Genomic DNA, 21596 nt, shown 5'->3' with positions numbered 1-21596 from the left:
GAAGAGGCAGATTTTATTTCAATCTCCTTTTCATCTGGCTACCTATGTATGTTTACAAATAAAATGGATGCACCTTGCGTATTTGACTTCCCTTGGTGTAACATTCTTTTGGCACTATACATATAAAAAAAAAATCAATGAAATTATTTAAAAAACCTTACCTCAATCACCCTGGTGTCAAAGTCTTCATAAGTTTCTGTAAATGAAGAGAAACATGAACTTTCACTTCCATGAACTTCTTGATAATGCAATCAAAATACAGAACTTGAGATTCAATACCAAACTAAAGCCCCTGGACAGCTGACAGCTCTGAGAAATCCCAGTCTCTCTGCACTGACCATTTAAAATAAACTTTTCACCTTGCACTGCAAACGATGAAACAAATCCGATTAAAAAATTACAACCTACTCCTGTTAACTCAAGTCACTTTTTTGGCTTTAAAATAACTTGCATTATCTTGACTTATTTTTAGGTTCCCTTGTACCGCTGGTATTTTGTGCTCTTCCTCCACTGTGAAAACAAATACAAAGGGCTAGATTTTACCAGCCCTGAGGAGGCGGGTCTGCTGGGAAAATTGGGAGCGGGTCCCAACCTCGCTCCCAACCTGCCTCCAAACCATCTTTCTGGGAAGCGGATCTCCCGACTCGCGCAGGGACCCGTCTCCTAGCAGCAGGAAGGGGATTAGAGCCAATTAACTGCCTGTTAACAGGTAGTTAACAGGCAGTCAAGAGGCTTTTCACCATTTTCCGCCTACTGATGCGGGCTTCCCGACGGTGGGAAACCCCGCCAGGGTCAGCTGCAGTGTAAGTGTGCAAATGACAGCTGCAGAGGTAGTGTAATGGGTGCAATGGTGCACAGGTAAGTATGACAGGTGAGAGAATGTAGTGAGAAATATTTTTATTCTGTTTATATGTATCTGCAGGGGTCAAGATTTAATGTTTCTGTGAAGCCTCATCTGATCGGGAGAATTGACAGATGGCTTCTGCAATCTCACGTGCAGCTGCCATCTGTTTTCTCCTAAGGAGAGAGTCATTGGTGAGCCTGGATGCAAGGGCTCACCTTTGGACAGTGATTGTCAGTGTTTGACAGCACCTCAATGCTGTCAAACACTGTCAATTCATCTGTCAAAAAATTATGGGGCCTGTCCCTTTAAGAAAACCGGCAGATGAAGCGTCATGTACTGACGTCATCTGACACCAGCTTTCCCTTAATTGGCCAGCAAGCCTGCAGGGCGGGCTTAACAAGGTCAATTAAGGAAAAATAGCGTCTGTTCGTCAGACGTCGCTGGGGGCAGGACTAGAACCCGGAAACCAGCAGTCTCGCTCCCAACGCGCCTCCTCAGGTAAGACTGCAGCCATTGTACTCATTTAATAAGTCTGTCATTTCCTTATTTTCCATTCTGGTCTAGGCTGCATCCATCTTTAATGGGCCCACATTCCCCATTACCACTTAATATATTTATAACAACATTTGCTGTTAACTTTGATATCCCTTGCAAGTGTTTACTTTAGTCCCTTTTGGCACCTCATTACTTTCTTTGTATCCTTTTTTTTAATAGCTCTCTCAGTCCACTGGATTGCCACCTTTGTTTGCATTTTTGTAAGCCTTTTCTTATAGCTTGCCTCATTTGCTGACCATAGTTGCTTAACTACACAAGTGGAGCTTTTGCCTTTTAGGGGTATGTCCTGGTTTTGTATCACACCAAATAATTCCCACTTTACCCATTAACAATTCACGGCGGTTTACTGCGGTTAATTCATTTCTCATTCCTTTGAAGTTTGCCTCACTTAAATTTCAAACCTTGACTTGTGATTTTTGCTTCTCCCTCTCAAACTCAATATCAATAGGCTTCATGGATCTACTGTCGCATCTTGTTCTGCAGTTCATATATTACAAGTGGAATCCTTTATTCAATATTATGCTAGGGATTTTCTTTGAAAAATATAATCAGATCATTCAAAGTTGATTAACGCAAGACTATCAAAATAATGGGCAGATTGCTAGGTTATCGATCAAAAGTTCTCTTCCTTTGTGTGCCAGTCCGCAAGTTTCCACAATCATCATGAAACTCTAATGCGATATTGATCCAGAAAAGAAATATCAATGGCGAGTTAATATTTACAACATTGCAAAGAACATAATGTAACAAACTAAATGTACATATTGATGTGCTCTTTGCTTTCATGGCTCCAAAACAAATTTTTATTAACAAATTTCTGAGGTTAGGCCCAGCGCTGTTTTTCCAAAGGCATTTAGCATTTTCCCTACCCTCATTTTTCTATACGTGTTCACTCTTTTTGTTCTTTCTTTTCTTGCTTCAGATTTCTGCTACTGTGTGGGTATCACACTGCAGTTTCAGCCATAGAAACGTCAACATGAACTGCACTTTAAATTGCCAAATAGGGGATACAATCTTGCTGATCAGTGCACGAGTGAACAGTCGGGTGACCATATTTTCCAAACTGAATCAGGGGATACAGAGGGTGGGAGCACAGCTTAGTAGGCGGAGCAGGCTCGAAGGGTCGAATGGCCTACTCCTGCTCCTATCTTCTATGTAGCTTGAACGGAAAATGTAGGCTGCGCAGCGAAACAAGGCAAAATCTTTTGTTATTTTGATGCAAACTGAAGCAGAGCTTCAACTTTCCACCTGAATAAAGCGGCCGGTGTTCGCATCTATTGGCCACAATCGCTGACTCCTCCCAGCCCGACACTCACCCACGCCATCTGAGGCCGCCAAGCGTGCTCTGATCCTGCTCCAGGGACTTCTACACGTCCCGGCTCCAGCCACCGCTCAATAGTCCAGTTACCAGCGGCCCCCCATTACTCGGGAATGTTGGCTTTGGGGCCGATTTCTCTTTAACCGAATTTCACAGAACTATCCGGGGGTTGGGGGTTGTGTGGGGGGAGCCACAGAGCGCGATCTCGGCATAAATTGAAGTCCCTCAGGTGATTCCACCACTATACTGGTTGAAAAAAGGAAATGGACATCGCTCCCACTAATCGGAACCCGCCCCACTGCACAGCCCTGTCCATTTTATTGACCAGCCACAGGGCAGCTCGGGGTCACGTGGCTCCCGATTTGAACCCATGCGTTTTTGGGGACAATGTTTGCCCGGGGGACACAGTCCCTCATCCGGGGGCTGTCCCTGGAAAACGGGGACGTATGGTCACCCTAGTGAATAGTCACTTTATGCTTGAGTGACACCGTTATTGGGAATTAAATTACACACGGGACCAGCGCCCATAGGGTGGCTCTTACATTACTGTGCCTCCCTTACCTCGATATCAGAATCGTACACATTTTTTCCAGGGATAATGGGAACCGGAATGAACAGTAGCCAGTCTCCTTTGACCCAAACTCAGCAAGTGACAATGTAAGAGTGCCTTTAGAGGCACATTAAGTCTGCACCAAGACTGTGTCTACAGTGATAGTGAAAATAATTATATTCACTCTACACAAGCATGGAAAGAACTACATTCAAATGAACGACAAAGTAATTGGCTCAGATTTTGCAAAAGAATAACGGTGAGGCAAACAGCACTCACCGTTATAACGGGGTAAATCGGACAGCAACTTCTGACGTCCGCACATGCGCAGTTAAACGCACAAATCTGAAAGTTGCTGTCAGAGATACCCCTGCTCGTCCACAGGGTGAGCTTTGCAGTCCTCGCCGATAGACTCGGCACTGAAATGATTGCAATGGCGTGAACTTGGGGTACTTGCCCACTAGTTCCGCACTAAAAACGGCTGAGAAAGTTAGAGATGGCGCATTCAGAAGTGAGTTTTTAAATGGCTTGATTAGTGATAATTACTGAACAACCTCTTTGGCCCGGAGAATTTAATTTTACAAATGTGGAATCTCATTCCCTCAGAAGAAAATTAGTGCTGGAGATTTGTTTTTTTTTACTTTTTCTGTCTGTCTTTTACCTCTCTTCCTTAATCCCATCTGTATTTCCAAATCTTCCTGTACATCATTTAATCTAATTTATAGTTCCTGCTTTATACTTCCTGGTTTAGACTCTGCGTGTCTCAAGTGAAGATTCTTCAATTTGATTGGTTGAAGAGCCTCGCCGTTTCTTTCCCCTCTCACAGATGCCACAAATCCCCTGTAGAGGGTGGCGCGCTGGATCAGACGCCAGATTAGAGCACGTCTCCACTCAAAAGTCCGCAAAAAACTTTGTGGGTAGCGGTCAGCGAGGTGAATGGCAAGCGCCGTTCCTTTGCCACTGACCGCAAAGTCTGGGCCACTGTTAAAAAATAACAGCGGACAAAAACATTACATTGTACTAATTTAAAACAAATCCAGGAAAAACAGTGAGAATTAAAATGCCTGTTCTCTAAAATACCAATCAATGGCTCATTTGTAAGTCCATTTTAAGGCCTTTTTACAGGCTGGATTTTCTGACTGGCATTATTTGATAGGCGGTGGTAACTATTTGAATGTGTTATGTTAAAATAATGCTGATTGGGAAATCCAGGTTTTTCATTTCTTCACAAGATTATTAGGGGAGCAATCAAAAAATCTTGTTGCTCTCGTCCTTTACGCTCCCTCATTTTCTTTTGTTTATCCTGCTCCCAAAAGCATACTATAAAGAGGATAGCATTTAATACAGTGTGAATGGGGGTTGGTTCCACTCTGCAGGGTACTCAAACTAGAGTGAAAAATACATGAATTGACTGTGGTCAAAGGATAACTGACACACATTTGAAAGAATGGTGCAGTTTGCAATTCATTATTACTACTTGGATGAATCAAGTCGCTTGAGTACACAAAGCTCAGATATTACCATAGAGATCAGTAGAATATATACAGTAATGTCACAGCACTAAAAAGCTACACTATGTTAATTAAAAATCCTTCATTAGCTGGTTCCATCAAAGTCCGGGCCAGCATCATCCATTACAAAATACCCCAAACATCTGGTTAGATGATGCGAGCCAATGCCGGCAGATAACTCCAGCTGCAAATCTCCAGATATGAACAATGCTATAGACCAAGATACTCTCAGTCATTGTTTAGCCTAAACTAAAAGGGCCCATGTTTTTATTTAAATAATCATCTATAAAGCTGATACAACTATATCCATCAAACTGCATTTTTGCTATGATACAAGTTTAATAAACTAAGACTACTCCGGTACAAATTGTGTGCACCACAAATAACAGTGCTTGCTAACTTATCATAATTAGATGTTTCTATCGAAAATTATTGGAGGGCAGAAGAGAACAATTCAAAACTAGTCTCTATGGATGTTTTTAATGATCTTAATTAATCTGTTGCTATCTTATCAGAATTTCTTTAGAAAAATGACAGAAATAATAATTTTAAATCATGAATGTAGATTCAACATATCAATTTTGTTACTTTAAGCTCTAAAAATAATTCCTTCTCATTTTCTTAAGTTTCTCCCCATCTCACTGAGTCATACACCATTCCCCAGAGAGGAGAGACAGACCACCTGCTCTGAGCCCTCCGAGTGTCAGCCCGGGCTCAGTGGGAGCACTATTGGATATGATTCAGATGGCCATGGGTTGGAGCCCCACACCAAAGACTTTGAGGACATAATCTAGGCTGGCACTTCAGTGCAGTACTGAGGGGGTGTTGCATAGTTGGGAAATGCTGTCTTTCAAATGAGTCATTAAACTGAGGCCCCGCCTGCTCTCTCACATGGATGGAAAAGATCCTGTGGCACGATTTGAAGAACAAGAGTTCTCCCGATGTCCTGACTAACATTTATCCCTCAACCAATACCACCAAAAACAGATTATCTGGTCACTTATCGCACTGCTGTTTGTGGGAGCTTGCTGTGCACACAGTAGCTTACAACATTACAACAACGACTATACTTCCAAAGAACTTGATTGGCTGTGAAGCTCTTTGGGACGTCCTGAATTATGGAAGGCGCTGTATAACTGCAAGCTCCTTCTGTTGCATTTGGGATCTGTTTTGTCAACACAAAGATTAGATTTGTTTAGTTATGTATATACAGCTGGATTAGGACCCACATTGGAAAAAAATTTACAAATTTCCTTTGTTGCCAATGAAAAACTGTAAACAATGGAGCTCCAGCATCTGAACCGCAGTCTTTATACAACTTCCGTGGGTAGAATTTTACAAATTTGCCATCCTTTGCCTTTCTGGTGGGAGCTTCATGCACCAGTGGCTCAGACCATTCATCGGTTTGCAGAGGTGAGCAGCACGCTGCAACATTTTCCACCCATTACAGATACAAAACTCTGCAGGTCCTGCTAACATCTGCACTCAGTTTCCCGCGGTATAAATATTATACACTCCTGGGCCTAGAAATTGGGTTGGGGCGCCAAAGTGGCGCAAAAGTCGCCTGAGCGGAGGATTTAGCGCAGCGATCGGAGTGATACCGATCGCCAGAAATTCAGTTTCAGTGCCCCTCGAGGGAGGCGGGGCGAGGCTCGAGGTGCTCCGCGTCCCTCTTAGGGCGCTGAAACTGATTATCACAGCGCAACGTGCCGCAGCGCCACATGCTGCAGCACAGCACGCTGCGGTACTGCAGGCCTTCCTCCCACTGTTAAGGGGGAGGTGCCTGCAACAGCGCGATCCCTGCTCGCGAGTGCCGGCAAATGAGCCCGGCACCAAGGAGAAGTGCCGGGCTCTCGGGAAACAGCCGGCAATGCCGCGGGGGGGAGGGGGGGGGGATGGGGTTAGGAGGCCGGGGACAGAGGTGCTGGCAGGCGGCCGCCAAAAAAGCGGCTGCCCCGCACCTCCACCTTAACTTGCGCCGCTGCCGGCACAGTAAGGCCCCGTGAACCGGGAGCAGGTAGCGAGTGGCGCAACTGCGGCGTTCACTACCAAATATCGCGAACGGGGCATGAATGGGGCGCTGCGCACACCGATGACGTCATCGGTGGCGGCGCAACGCAAATGCCTAACGCCACCATTAGCGCCCCTACTGAGTATCGCCGGAGACGCAGCCAGTGGCGCTACAGCCACTGACTGCCTCTTTAGGCGCTAACAGGTGGCGCTACTCACCCAATTTCTCCCCCCTGGTGTTTGAAGCTCTGCGTCAGAGACGCTATTTCATAAAATCTACCCATTAATGTAAAGTAGCTCCCCCATTAATTTGTGGCGTATTTCTTCATCCTACAATATATCGCAACATTTCACAAGCTCAAGGCAACCTACTGGAGACTCGCCATGGTGAGGTTTGCCAGCTACAATACAGCTACTGTGTTGACATACACGGCAAGTTTGTCAGTGAGCATCTCTCATTGTTTCGAATAAGGATCAGCGTCCAGCCCAGATACTGATCCTGACATTTGAACATTAAAAAGTTCAGCACCATCTGAATGCCCCGTGGCCAAATATTTGGAGCTTCCCCCGACAGGTTAACTATGGTACCTAGCTCACCTTATATCAAACAGTTAAAAACAACCTCTTCGCGTTTGGTGAAAATCCAGTAAAAGTTTTCAAATTCTTGAGAGGAGAACAAGTGTTCCAAGTACAGAATAATTAACCACGATGGGCCTGAAGCACTGACAATTTCTGGAGCATGGCAAATTAGAAAGGAACCCAGAAGATAATGAGAGGAAATCAGTTGTCGAGTTTGATGAAAATCTTTAAGTTCATTTTCACATTAATGAAGGGATGCATCACTTAAGATCATAAGAAAAATCAAAGATGAGAAAAGGCCATACAGCCCATTGAAGTTTATTCTTCTGATACACTAACTCTATCTCTTTAGCATCCAACTACAATTTGAACATCCCTAATGTTTCGGTTATCTTGTCTGGCAGATTAGTCAAAACATTTATCACTTTTTGAGTGAAGAAATTGTTCCTTGAATCTGTTCTAAATTTACCTTACATTAATTTAAAATTGTATCTTCCGATTTCCTGGGATAATCTGAAGTAATACTTTGGATCTACTTTATCTAAACCAAATATTTTATACACAGTTTACTCTAAATTCAAAGTCGTTTAATGTTGTCAGGATCAGTATCGGGGCTGGATGCCGATCCTCATTCAAAACATTGAGAGATGCTCACTGACAGACCTGCCGTGTATGTCAACACAGTGGATGTATTTCAGCTGCAGAATCTCACATTGCGAGTCTCAAGCAGGCTGGCCTGTGACTGTGTAATTTTGTAACTCGTGATTTAACAACTTCTTGTAGGACGAAGAAATTCACAACAAATTAATGGGGGAAGTTCTTTATATTAAAAAAAAGGTAGATTTTGTGAATTATCTGTATATTGGGAAATTCAATTCCAATTTTTTTTTAGTGCAAATAGACTTTGGGTAGACTGTATCTTGATAAGGTCAGCCTTAATTCTCTTCTTTCTGCTTGAACTTTCCTAATCATTTCGCATAGCTTGGTCCCTTTAGACTAGTTGTTGCTCTTCTGCGCACCGTCTCCAATGCATGTTTTTTATGTGATTGGAATTGTACACAGTATCCCAAATAGCCACAGTGATCAATGCACTGTAAATGCCTCAGCAATGCATATCTCTGTGCATCTGTACTCCATTGTTCTGGCTATATATTCAATTCTGTTTTTAAATTAAGGGTCGATTAGGCTTATATTTGCTAGAGTTTAGAAGAATGAGAGGGGATCTCATTGAAACTTATAAAAATTCTAACAGGACTAGATGCAGGAAGGCTGTTCCTGATGGCGGGGGAGTCCAGAACCAGGGGTCACAGTCTAAGGATAAGGGGTAAGCCATTTAGGACTGAGATGAGGAGGAATTTCTTCACCCAGAGAGTGGTGAACCTGTGGAATTCTCTACCACACAAGGCAGTTGAGGCCAATTCATTAAATATATTCAAGAAGGAGTTAGATATATTTCTTAAGGCTAAAGGGATCAAGGGATATGGGGAGAAAGCAGGGACAGGGTACTGAATTTGGATGATCAGCCATGATCGCATTGAATGGCAGAGCAGGCTCGAGGGGCCGAATGGCCTACTCATGCTCCTATCTTCTATGTTTCTATGTAAATTGTTGCACCGCATTGCCCAGGCATTGAAAGTAATGTGTCCACTTCTATTGCCAGGTACCTTTCTAAGCCTCTTGGTGCTTTTCAATTCAACGTAGATTTATGATAACTGTTTTATTGACCAATGTACAATACCGTATACATGCCAGAGTTAGCTTTCATTTGTCATTTATATACATAGTTGCAAAAGCAATCAAAATCCTTCTGCAAATCTCCTGTCTCAAATGCTCTTCCTACGTTAGTGTTATCAGCATGAGCTTAAATTTAGATTCACGATTAACTATTGACTATCGAGGTCATTTATGTAGATTAGAAGCAACAAGGATATACCCATTAATCCCTGTGGAACATCACTTAACATCTGCTCTTCTGTCCCTATGGAAATATTTCAAAAGCTTTCTGAAACGCCAAATAAACTATGTGATAGCGAGTTTGATGATATTCTTTATCTGTAATTGCGTCAAACCGTGGCAGACATGACCTTCTCCTTCTAAATCCATGCTAGCTTTTCTTGTTAAGTTATTGCTGTACAGGTAACCCTCCAGCCGACAACTCAGAATAGTTTCCATTCTTTTACCTGCTGGCAGTGGGCTAATGGGCCTGTAGTTATTTGGGTCAAATTTAGCAACCTTTTTAAATACTGGCACGTAGGGGGAGCATTTGAGACAGGAGATTTGCAGAAGGATTTAAATGGTTTTTGCAACTGTGCACATAAATAACAAATGAAAGCTAACGCTGACATGTATAAGGTATTGTACATTGGTCAATAAAACAGTTATCATAAATCTACATTGAATTGAAAAGCACCGAGAGGCTTAAAAGCATACCTGGTAATAGCAGTAGACACATCACTTTCAAGGTTTGATTGGTTCCAATCCCGTGGAACCTCACTAGTGCCCAATAAATCCTTCATGATGATAACCAATGCCCCGCAAAATTCCTCCCTAATCTCCTTCGATATTCTTTCATGTTTGTCATCTGGCCCAGGTGATTTATTCATCTCAAGTCCCTGTAACTTGGAAATAATACTGCCACACTGACTTCAAAATCTGAATGCTTCGGGAAAATATTCATTAAATGGTTTAACTATTTTACCTCATTCCATTTCAGTGCCATTTCTGTTGTGAAATTCTATCTTCTCACAAAAGTGTGAGTAGGACATGTGGGAGTTTGTGTTTATTTATGGAAAGAATCCAGTGTCTTACAAAAAGGCAACACTGGTGAAATTTGAGTAAAGCCCAATGAAGCCTTTGTTTAAAATGGCAGAGGGGGGGGGGGGGGCGGCAAGCATTGAGAATCAGACTTTCAAGGCATAAATTCACCTACGTCTACCCCAAGTTTTTGAAACTGCCGAGATTAGATGGGATTGAGCTAAAAGAAGTAGAACTTTGGGGGTAAAAAAGTTGCAACAGTGTAAGCGGTAACCAGTAAATTAAATCCAAAATGTTCATTTTTCTACGTGGAAAATGTCAGTTAGGGCACAGGTAATGAGATATTTTTGTACAGCCAGATTCCATTTGCAAGGTCAGATGCAGCTACTGAAAATGTAATGATTGTGACTGTAATAAGAGAGTGTGTAATTTCCAGATATGAAGCGGTCTTAAAAATACCAGCCTGCTGAATGTTACATCAATATTTACCAAATTTGCATTAATTAGAATGAAAAACAAAACAATGAATGACAACTTACTTCCAAATCTGCGGTGTCACTATTGAACGGAGACATGGAATGTGGACTGCAAATCTGCAACTGCAGCTTATCTACCTGAATACAAAATAAACTTGTCTTCTACATAAGTGGTGATCAATCCATTCATACTATTTAAAGATATTGGCAAGTCGCTAATGCAAAAAATAGGAGGAAAAGCTCCACAATCACCGAGCTGGAATAAGCTGCCTGGGGCTCATCTAACTCCTCAGCAGATAGCACTGGTTACCAAGATAATCACAGTGTACTTACAGTCATCACAAGTGCGCAGCAACTGGCTGTTTTTTGTTTAAAAAATAATGCACTGTATTGCTGCAAAGGCATTTGAACAAAACCAAAAGTGACAAGTGAACACAGAACAAGACGTCGCCGTGGTATTTACACCGTTCAGTGCCTCATCACTACTTCTGAATCAATTTATTCATGCATAATAGTTCCCTTCCGCTGCCTTTTTATTTTAAACTGCGCCAATTCACATTCTGTAGCTGAATGTGTCAGTTATAGAACAGCGTGTTGGTTGGAATAAAAATGAATCAATAAACTGAAAGTAATTTGAGTTACAACTAGCTGAGCTCCCATGGTACTGCTTGTGCGTAGCCTGGGATCAGTGCCAATTAGCTGCTGACCCAGGCTGCTCCTTTACTACCAGTGCTCAGGTACTTTCCTACTCAGGTCTAAATAGGCTCGGACATATATCATAGTGTGGCAAAGCCACCAAGAGACTCTCAGTGACTTGTACAATTGTCTTTAATCATGTTTATTACCTTTTAATGTTGGCTCTGGTTAAACAGAGCTAGATCGACAAAATCGCGATCTGACGCGATGACGTCATCACGTGGATCATGTGACGTCCCAATGGCGGGAAACATGATGACGTCATGACGTCAGAGGTAGAGGGCGTTTCCAGCTAGTCCTTGTGTGGAGTGATAGTGAATAGGCCTGTTTAGAGCTTCTCCTGCATTTTCTTGTTTTGTAAAGTTTTAGTACATTAAACTCAGTTTGTTAACTACTAGTGAGTTTATCGATTCTTTGCTCGGAGTGCAGAGACTCCTACAATAGCTTAATTACTGTCCGGTCATTTTCAGCTCAAACACAACATGCCTTTCTTTCTCTTTTCTTTTTATACTGTTGACTTTGAAGTGTGCCGCCTGGAGTATGAGGAACACTCTGAAAGCTGTTATATAGACAGGCGAAGCTCCAGTAAACAAGGAGAGGAGATGATGCCAGGCATTCCGAGGATATCAATCAAAAATTTCACCAGTTCAACTTTTACACATTGAGAACCAGCAGCATCGTGACAATATCCAGACATAACTAGATGGCCTTCCACCACCATGGGTCAATGACTCGCCCCATGCCTCTCTGGATGCAAAGACTGCTACTGAAGGGTTATTGGTGGCCACATGTTCTCTGCAGGCCGGTAAGGCATTGGCCTTGATAGCTTCCAGTTGATAAAATGGTTATCCCCTCAATTGCCCCTGTTGGGTATTCTTTATTTTTATTTTTTTATTCATTCACCGAATGTGGATGTCGCCGGCAAGGCCAGCATTTATTGCCCGTTCTTAATTGCCCTCGAGAAGGTGGTGGTGAGCTGCCTTCTTGAATAAGTGGCTTGCTAGGCTATTTCAGAGGCCAGTTAAGAGTCAACCACATTGCTGTAGGTCTGAAGTTACATATAGGCCAGACCGGGTAAGGACAGCGGATTTCCTTCCCTAAAAAGGACATTAGTAAATCAGATGGGTTTTTACGACAATTGGTAGTTTCATGGTCACCATTACTGATACCAGATTTTTAATTCCAGATTTAATTAAATGAATTGAATTCCCCAGCTGCAGTGCTGGGATTTGAACTCATGTGTCCGATCGTTAATCCAGGCCCCTGGATTACTAGTCCAGTAACATAACCACTATCTACTGTACCATCAGGACAAAGTTAAAGTGCTCTGATGCTGATTTTTTTTTTATGGTTTGAGGGACGTGGCTATCCTGAGCTGCTCTCCCTCAGTGTGCTGTTCTCCTGTGTTCATATAGAAACATAGAAGATAGGAGCAGGAGCAGGCCATTCGGCCCTTCGAGCCTGCTCCGCCATTCAATGAGATCATGGCTGATCATCCAAATTCAGTACCCTGTCCCTGCCTTCTCCCCATATCCCTTGATCCCTTTAGCCTCAAGAAATATATCCAACTCTTTCTTAAATATATTTAATCCTCATTCAGAGACCAGCTGAGCAGACAGGCCTGGGAACATCATGTCATGACACCATTTCAGAGACTGGGCAGGCCAGGGAATCTGTCGTGGAGCCAGTCCAATGCTTCAACATGCTCATTTCATGACGGAAGCTTGACCAATGCACTGGACTATCTCAGTCCATTATAACAGGTTACTTGAGGAGGGGAGATCATTGCTCCAATGGCAAATTGGTAGACCTCCCAAAAATTGTAGCGCTGGGCATTCATTTAATCTTGTGAACACCGTCAATGGCGCAAGAGTTGACACACTCTAGCAAGGTAAAAGTACCTTCAGTGATGTGGTTCCTCAGCCTGCATTTACTACACTGTCTCTTCTCATTCACACTTTAGGGGCAACCAGCTTGAGGGGTACAATGGCCTATTTCTGTCCCTATATTCATATGTAAACTTGTTCAGCCGTGACTGGAATTTCCCTCCTATTCTATTCAGTTTCTTCTGGTGAGGTTTTCTGCACTGCATTTTTGTTTGTGAAGCTTTAAATGTACAGCTTTATAAAAGAAAAAAATAGGCTTTAACTTTGAGCAGATATTCCATTAATCAAGAAGGTAACTGTGTGGGGGAAGGGATGGGGAAAATCACAAGGAAAAGAATGGGGCAGAAACGACTAGCGATCCAGCGTCAATGTAAATTAAGTACTAAACCCAAATTGCATTTGCTATGCAATGGCATTTAAAGGCTCAGAAGGGAAGACAATGGCAAGTATTTTTAGTACAAAGTAGTTACCAATAGTATAGCTTAAGGAGAAACATGAGGCACATCTTCAATTTAATAACACGTTTAGGGAAGAGAAATTCAGTATCGCCCCATCTGGGGCGCAATTATCAGCCGGGCGCTAATCATCACCTCCAACTGCAAACTTGGCTTTTTATCGCCCCTGGAGGTAATTGGAGTGCTAAATCAGGTGCTACACACCTGTCTTAAGGCGCAAAGGCCGAGGAGCGAGGCGCTACCTCAGTGCGCTGGTGAAGCTCATGTGATGTCAGTCAGCAATGGAACACAGACACACTGGCGCCGGCCACTTCTTAAAGGGGAAGGTCGATCTTGCTCTCCATCCACACCCTGCTCATTGCAGCCTTGAATCTTGGCCTGGAGAGACCTGTACATCAAATCTGTTGGAAAGAACAATGGAGAGGCCCAGGGAACGAGCTCAGAGTGCAGCCCCCATATTCTCTTCTAAATCGATGCAAGGAAGATCAAATCAGAAAGAACCTGCAAAGTGCTTCTCAGTACCCAAAACTCCTCAACACAGCATTGAATATCTTCTGCAGTCTCTCTCTCAGAATGCGTGGTACAAAAAATTTGCCGACAAAAAAAGGCAGGAAGCGGTCGCCTTTAAATAGCGCTCCCCCAGTCCCTTTCTGATTGCAAAACGCTCCCCTCAACCTGTTGTTGCTAGCGGCAGGCGGTAAGACAGGGGGCGCCGCTCAATATCCGGTCCGGGGCGCTGCACTCTCGACGGACGTCACGATCTGCCGGCGCAGGAGATCGTGGCGGTAGTGTTTAGCGTCGCCGCAAAATGTCTAGTTAATTTCGTGAGTGGCACAAACATCGGCACGCACGGGCGCTAGTTGCTTTGCGCCCCATTAGCGCTCTCTTAAGGCGCTAACGGGAGGCGCAAACCAACCTAATTTTCCCCCCCTTACCCTCTTAGCATTTCAAGGCTGTACCTGCTCCTACGGCCATTCTGATGCAGATTAAGGGCACAACCTGTGTGCGCGCGCCCTGGAGCAGCTCCATTCGCCAAGGTGGAGATCAGCACATCACACTATCCCGAATGAGGATCCAGAGGCGCCCAAAGTAATCATTTCCTAACTCGGGTGAATCTCCACAGGTGAGAAACTGTTAATAAATTGAGCTTTGTTTTTTTTTTTAAAAATTACAGATAGGGAGCACTTTGTACTGAAATGATTCCCCCATGGTTTTCTTTCTTGTTTGATTAAGCTCAGTTTGTACAAGGCAAAATATTTGGGATTGACATGATGCATGAGACGCCTGAAGCTACATAATTTTAAAATTTTAAAAACACCAAGGACAAAGCTGATTCTAGGATTTTTTAAGCTATGAATCTATTTAGACTCCCATGTTCCAGAATTACTAGAAATCCAACATGAGACGCACTGAGCCACAGTTGAGGTAATAATGAAGCTCTGGCTCCAGGTTCTAAAAATAACAGAAGTTAGTATTTGCTAAACTTGCTAGTAACATCAGCAAAAGAAATATTGCACCAACTTTACTTGTATCACACGGACAAGCTGCCGAGTTATACAATTGAATCTGTTGTATACTTTCCAATTGGAACGCTGACTGTGCAAGAAAACTAGGACATTAAGCCACATCATGCACAACAACCTGCATTTATATAGCATCTTTTACATAGTGAATGTCCCAAGGCGCTTCAAAGGAGCATAAGTCAGACAAAATGTGGCTTCAAGTCAAAAAAGGAGACACCTGGACAGGTTGGTCAAAGAGGTAGCTATTAAGGAGTGTATTAAAGAGAGAGATTACTAAGATTACTTCACTATGGCTATCCAGCACACCATGGGTGCCAAACTGAAGAACATAATCTATGAGTGGGACATCATTCAACAATGCTCTCGAAAATGTTCAAATTTACAATTGTTAAAAAAAGTCATTAATTTTTCAGTTGTGTGATCAATAAAGAATATGGAGGTATGAAGAGAGTTCACTCACCTTCAAACACTGTGCAAATTATATAACAATTAAATTACACATAAAATGCCTGCAAAGCTAGGAACCTACATGATGTCAGCACGTCTCTGTAGATAGAGGTGAATAGCTTCTAACCTCTCCTGCTTATGACCAATTACCAAAGAACTGACCAGTACAATCCCAATAATGAAAACAAAGCTGCAAAGACTGGTTAACAAAACTTTTGTGGAGGGGGGGGTGTCATAATTTGGTGATCTAGCTTCCATATCATCCAGGTTCCATCTACTCAACTTTCAATAAGTCCAGATCAAAAACTGGGAGGTCAGATTTATTGCGTTGGCCGGAACTTCAAGCTCTGCCTAAACAACCTTAAATGGCCTCACAGTAGCCCTATATTAATTTTACAGGCTCTATGGGTGTGAAATTTGACTTCAGCGGTAGCGCAAAACAGACCACAGGGAATCGGCAGCCCGTTTTACAGCCTGCCCGGTTTTCTTTTACATTGAAGTCAGTCGCTATTGCCCATTTTCAGCTACTCCCAAAGTGAAATTACACCCCCTATTTTTAAAAACAAATGCACAAGGCCTATTTAGCTACAAAGCTGCCACAGCGCTAATGGTAGTTTTATTGGTTAAATGCCGCCAGTGGCACCAATGTGGTACTCCTGCTGCCAACGGTACCTGATAGTGTAAAAGAGGCTCTGACCATATCCAGGACCAATGTTCCCTTTAAGTTGCGTGGCGCTCTGAAGCTCCCGCGCAACCGGCATTTAAATGGGAAAAACCGCGCATGCGCAGTATTCTAAATGGGCGCGCAGCCCCTTAAAAGGGCCGCACACCTCCCAAAAAATTTAAAGGGAACATTGTCCAGGACCTACACATCGTGTGTGCTAAGAGCTCCCGGAGACAGCGCTCCTTAAAACCTACCGCTTTGGCCAAGCTTTTGGTCACCTGCCCTAACAACTTCTTATGCGGCTCGGTGTCAGATTTTTGTGTCGTAACCCTCCTGTGAAGCGCTTTGGGACGTTTTACTACGTTAAAGGTGCTATATAAATAAAAGTTGTTGTTGTTGTAATGTCCTTTAGGGAAGGAAATCTGCCGTCCTTACCTGGTCTGGCCTATATGTGACACTAGACCCACAGCAATGTGGTTGACTCTTAACTGCCCTCTGACATGGCCCAGCAGTTGTACCAAACCGCTACACAGAAAAGTATACTAGTTCACCACACGGACTGCAGTGGTTCGAGAAGGCGGCTCACCACCACCTTCTGAAGGGCAATTAGGAATGGGCAATAAATGCTGGCCCTGCCAGCGACACCCACATCCCATGAATGAATAAAAAAAAGGAAACTTATTTTCTATGGTGTTTGACTGGAAACCCGAAATGGCTCGGCAGCTGTAGCAGGAGATTATCATAATCTGAACTATTCACCCGAGATAAAATCCCAGCCTCGACTGACACTGGAACTGCACCAATACACACCAAGTGTTGGTAGTTCCTGAGCAGGCTGCCAAACAGGGTAAATTTATTGAAACAAAGCGCTTTGCCTCTGGGTTAAGGACGACTGGAAGAACCATCTCGACCATAAAGTAATAATACATCTTGTGTCAGACAACAGTGGTGGAGAAATAACAACAGAAAATGCTGGAAAAACTCAGCAGGTCAGGCAACATCCGTGGAGAGAAATTTGAGTTGACGTTTCGGGTTGGACCCTTCTTCAAAACTGGAAAGAAAAGAAACTAGATCGGAGGCAGGGCTGCGATCGGACAAAAGAATAAAAGAAACAAAAGTAAAAGAGATTAGAAGCTAGACGAGATGGTAATAGGCTGGGATTAGGTGTAAAGTGTACTGGCAGGGCAAAAGATAGCTGCCAGGTGTGAGAGAGAAACAAAAGGAAAGGGGGGGGGGGGGAAAAGGAGTGGAACAATTACAAGAGAAAATGAAATGGGGGCCGAGCTTATGATCTGAAATTGTTGAACTCGATATTGAGTCCGGAAGGCTGCAGACTGCCTAATCGGAAGATGAGGTGCTGTTCCTGAGTGGTGGAGAAGTCAGTGGTGCAGACCATCTTTCCTTATTTGTTCCTGCAGGGGTTTAAAAAAAAAAAAACTTGTACATCTTTCTCTTACCTCCATTAGGCCCAGGGTCAGGGGGACCCAGGCTGATGCCACCCCAGGAGCTACCGGTCCAGCCTCTTTCTCTTTTAATTTTCATCTTCCTTCTCCTGTCCCATTCCTCCCGTTGTCGAAGGACTTCAGCCTGCAACTCTTCCTGCTGCGTTTGGTCACGCTTTCCGATTGATTGAATGGTTCCACTTTTCACAACAGGAGCATTTAAACCAGGCCAGAGGAACCCAGCTCGTCCTAAACAATGATCAAAAGAGCTCCTTACATTGCATTCAGTCAAGGCTAATACACCTATAGATCAACAGGAACAGTGTGAACATAGGAACTTCAGGATGTGCACTTTCATACCATATTCCCTCTGGAAATTACATTCTCTAGAATGTAAGGAGTACAAATCATTCGAAATGGCAAAACTGTCAGTACGACACAACTCCATTCCCATCTCTCTCGCACCTCCTCTTCCTTCACTTTCACAAATGACCAACTAACTAGTCTTCCATTTCCTCAGTTTTATCTGCTGTGCCTCACTCCTAATTTATGTTTTTGGGTGGAATTGATTGTTATCTAAACTTACTTCAATAAGCAATGTAAAGAGATTTGGTTTTAATTAATACTGACCACTCTGAAACAAATTCTATGACCACCATCTTCTACAAGCACACTGAATTGTTAACGCTCTTCTAAGTTTATCTATGCAAATATTGTCCATCTGCAGTGAATGGGAATGACTTGGTCAAATTATTTTGAGACATATTTAAGACAAAGGCTCGGTGCCACCTGGTAAAACAAGTGTGCTGGTGCTTCAATGCACGATGCCAATAGTCCCAGAATGTGGATCTGCATCCATGATTATCAGCACAAGTTCCCGAGCCTTGCCATTGCACTGTTGGGGTACTAGTGCAGTCCAACACTTCCTGAGAGAGAGGCAGGAGAGCAAATGTCAGAAGACAAATCATCCAAACAGCCAAATCACCAACTCAGCTGTGGCACTGGCTGGCATCCGAGAGGAGAGAGATCTGGCAGCAGGTTGGCTACTGGCCCTCTTAGCTCAAAAATGTGCTCCAGTAGTGCCGTAGATGGCATGGGCATCCGCCCCTAACATTCAAATGACATTATCCCTGGGAACTGGGATGAAGTCAAGGCACGGGCAAATGGAGGAGCAGAAGCCCTGGCACGCTGTACTTCCTATAGCGGATTTCAACCCCCGCTTCTCAGAGCATTGTGAAAGTTGTAAACTGGGTGAAATGTTGCAGTTACTTACCTTCACCGACCATCTGTCCTCTGTTCAAATCTTTCTTAATCTTCCTCTTCGTTCGCTTACCCCTGCCCTTTCGTGCTCCAGCACCAAATTCTGCCAGCACACCCCGCCATAGTTCATCTGCTGTCACTGTTGAGACAAAGGCAATTTCCAAGTGAACAAAGCCAGAAAAATCAGCATTCGAAGTTGGCACACTCTACTGCTAGCAGTTCTAGGTAATATCTTACAAGTAAAATTCTGACAGCAATTCTTCCTTGAAGTCCTACTCTGTTAATTCATGCAGTAATTTATATGCAGTAATAGCGAGTATGTAAAATAGTGCTCCAGGCACTAAAGGGCTTAGACATAAATAGGTCAATTTCTGCTTGACAGGTGAAAGTTTAATGACGGCCCATATGCCGAGGAATGGAGGAATTCATCAATGCCTTTTACCCAACAAAGCTTCAGCTGGTTTCATCACAGTCAGCATGAAGGGAAATAAAATGAATGCAGCCTTTAGGTCGTATCAGACATTTTTTATTGTCAATCTCCAAAGTAGCAATATTCATCATAAAATAGTCCATTTTATATTAGACAAAATAGTTTTATTTTGTAACAGCTCTATTCATGTTTCTAAAATTGTATTCTCAGAAGCGACCTGATAGAGGTCTATAAAATAATTAAAAGGCTGGACAGTGTGCCTATTAAGAGATTATTCCAGTTTAACAGATTGGGGAGAAGCAGGGGACATGAGTTTAACCTTTGCAAGAGTAGGAATAGACTGGCTGTCGGGCGGTTCGTCTTTTCCCAGGGAGTAGCGAGCCTCTGGAATATGTTGCTGGCTGGTGTGGTGGGTGCTGACTTCAAGAGGGAGCTGGACCGGTTCTTGACTGCAGCAGAGATCACATCATATAGAAGCTAAGTATCTTCATAGCTAACACTTGGTCCACGTGATCTCCTGGATTGGTTTCGATCACCTGAGAGCGCCAGAGATGAATTTTCCAGAGTATTTTTTCCCCTTATTGACCCTGGGTTTTCCTCTGGGTTTTGCCTCTCCCAGGAGATTACATGGCTGCAGGGACGGGGATTTGGGGGGGGGGGGGGGGGGCGTGTCTAGTCATGATGCTCATGCCATCATGGTGTGTGGGGCAGACTTGATGGGCCATCTGATCTTTTCCTGCCTGTCAATTTTGTACGTTAGTATGTATAACTGAAAGCATGATTTCCAATGTGCAAGTGTAATGCTGAATGATCTCCAACGTGCAAGTGTAATGTAATGCCGAATGCCATAAAGTGGGGGTACCCAACCCATGGCTTGTGCACCACAGGTTTACCAATTACATTTGGCCCACTGGACAAACTGCTCTAACCCAGAATTGATCCCTTCTGCTCCCAGCACAAAGCTCCATCAGAGCAAGGCAAAAGTGTGCTTACCTTTGAAAAACCTACTAGCAGGAACAGCTAATCTGCTGATGAGGAATGGCAATCAAGTAGGTAACACTGCTAGTTCAGAATGCGGGTGCTTATACTCCCATTCCCAGTAGCACACTTCTCCACCACCAATTGGGATCTGCAGTACTGAGGATTCTTGACAGGGCAGGAGCTGTGCTGCTATGAGTGGAGGATGGTGTCAGCCCTGTCGCTCCTAATGGGAGAGCCTCCAGCACTATTGCCGAGAAATTCGACTTGGTGCAGAGAGTTGGTGGAGCGACTGATCCGCAAGCCGATCAGTGCTGGCCTGAGGCCCGAGCCAAATTCGGCACACATCCTGCTTCTCCTCTAGGCCAACAATAAAAATTGAAAATTTCCTCAGCCTTTTTTTTTTGGAACAGCCTCCAGCGACCCTTTCAAGATTGCTGGTTAGCCAGCTCAAAGCCTGGAACAATTACGCGGAAAACGTACGGCGTAAGCTGCACCATAGAATGGTTATAGCATGGAAGGCGGCCATTTGGCCCATCGAGCCCGTGCCGGCTCTCTGCAAGAGCACTTCAGCTAGTCCCACTCCCCCGCCCTTTCCCCGTAGCCCTGCAATTTATTTTCCTTCAGATACTTATCCAACTCCCGTTTGAAAGAGAAGATTGAGTCTGCCTCCACCACCCTTTCAGGCGGTGAATTCCAGATCCTAACCACTCGCTGCATAAAAAAGTTTTTCTTACGTCGCCTTTGGTTCTTTTGCCAATCACCTTAAATCTGTGTCCTCTGGTTCTCGACCCTTCTGCCAATGGGAACAGTTTCCCTCGATCTACTCTGTCCAGACCCCTCATGATTTTGAACACATCTCTCAAATCTCCTCTCATTCTTCTGCTCTAAGGAGAACAACCCCAGCTTCTCCAGTCTATCCACATAACTGAAGTCTCTCATTCCTGGAATCATCATTCTCATAAATCTTTTCTGCACCCTCTCTAAGGCCTTCACATCCTTCCTAAAGTATGGTGCCCAGAATTGGACACAATGCTCCAGTTGGGGCCGAACCAGTATTTTATACATCATAATTTCCACACTTTTGTACTCTATACCTCTATTCATGAAGCCCAGGATCCCGTAGCCTTTTTAACTGCTTTCTCAACCTGCCCTGCCACCTTCAACGATTTGTGCACACATACCCCAGGTCTCTCTGTTCGTGCACCCCCTTCAGGA

General features: G+C 43.7%; 1 protein-coding gene across 4 annotated transcripts in view; it reads right to left on the bottom strand.

Annotated features, from left to right (window-relative positions):
• mrps5 (mitochondrial ribosomal protein S5) overlaps positions 1–21596 on the bottom strand; it is a 174741-nt gene that overhangs the window by 115220 nt on the left and 37925 nt on the right. For all 4 annotated transcript variants that reach the window (XM_085997858.1, XM_085997854.1, XM_085997855.1 and 1 more), the window contains exons 3-5: positions 18984–19109; positions 17726–17959; positions 162–196 (exon numbers count right to left, since the gene is read on the bottom strand). In XM_085997858.1, coding sequence (XP_085853984.1) covers positions 162–196; positions 17726–17959; positions 18984–19109 — 395 coding nt within the window. The remainder of the gene's footprint in view (positions 1–161; positions 197–17725; positions 17960–18983; positions 19110–21596) is intronic.

The sequence above is a fragment of the Somniosus microcephalus genome, chromosome 9 (genome assembly GCF_052327205.1).
Source record: "Somniosus microcephalus isolate GS21.2 chromosome 9, FLI_Smic_1.0, whole genome shotgun sequence".
Classification (NCBI taxonomy): Eukaryota; Metazoa; Chordata; class Chondrichthyes; order Squaliformes; family Somniosidae; genus Somniosus; species Somniosus microcephalus.
The sequence above is the reverse complement of the archived record's forward strand: the minus strand, read 5'-3'. Positions and strand labels throughout refer to the sequence as shown.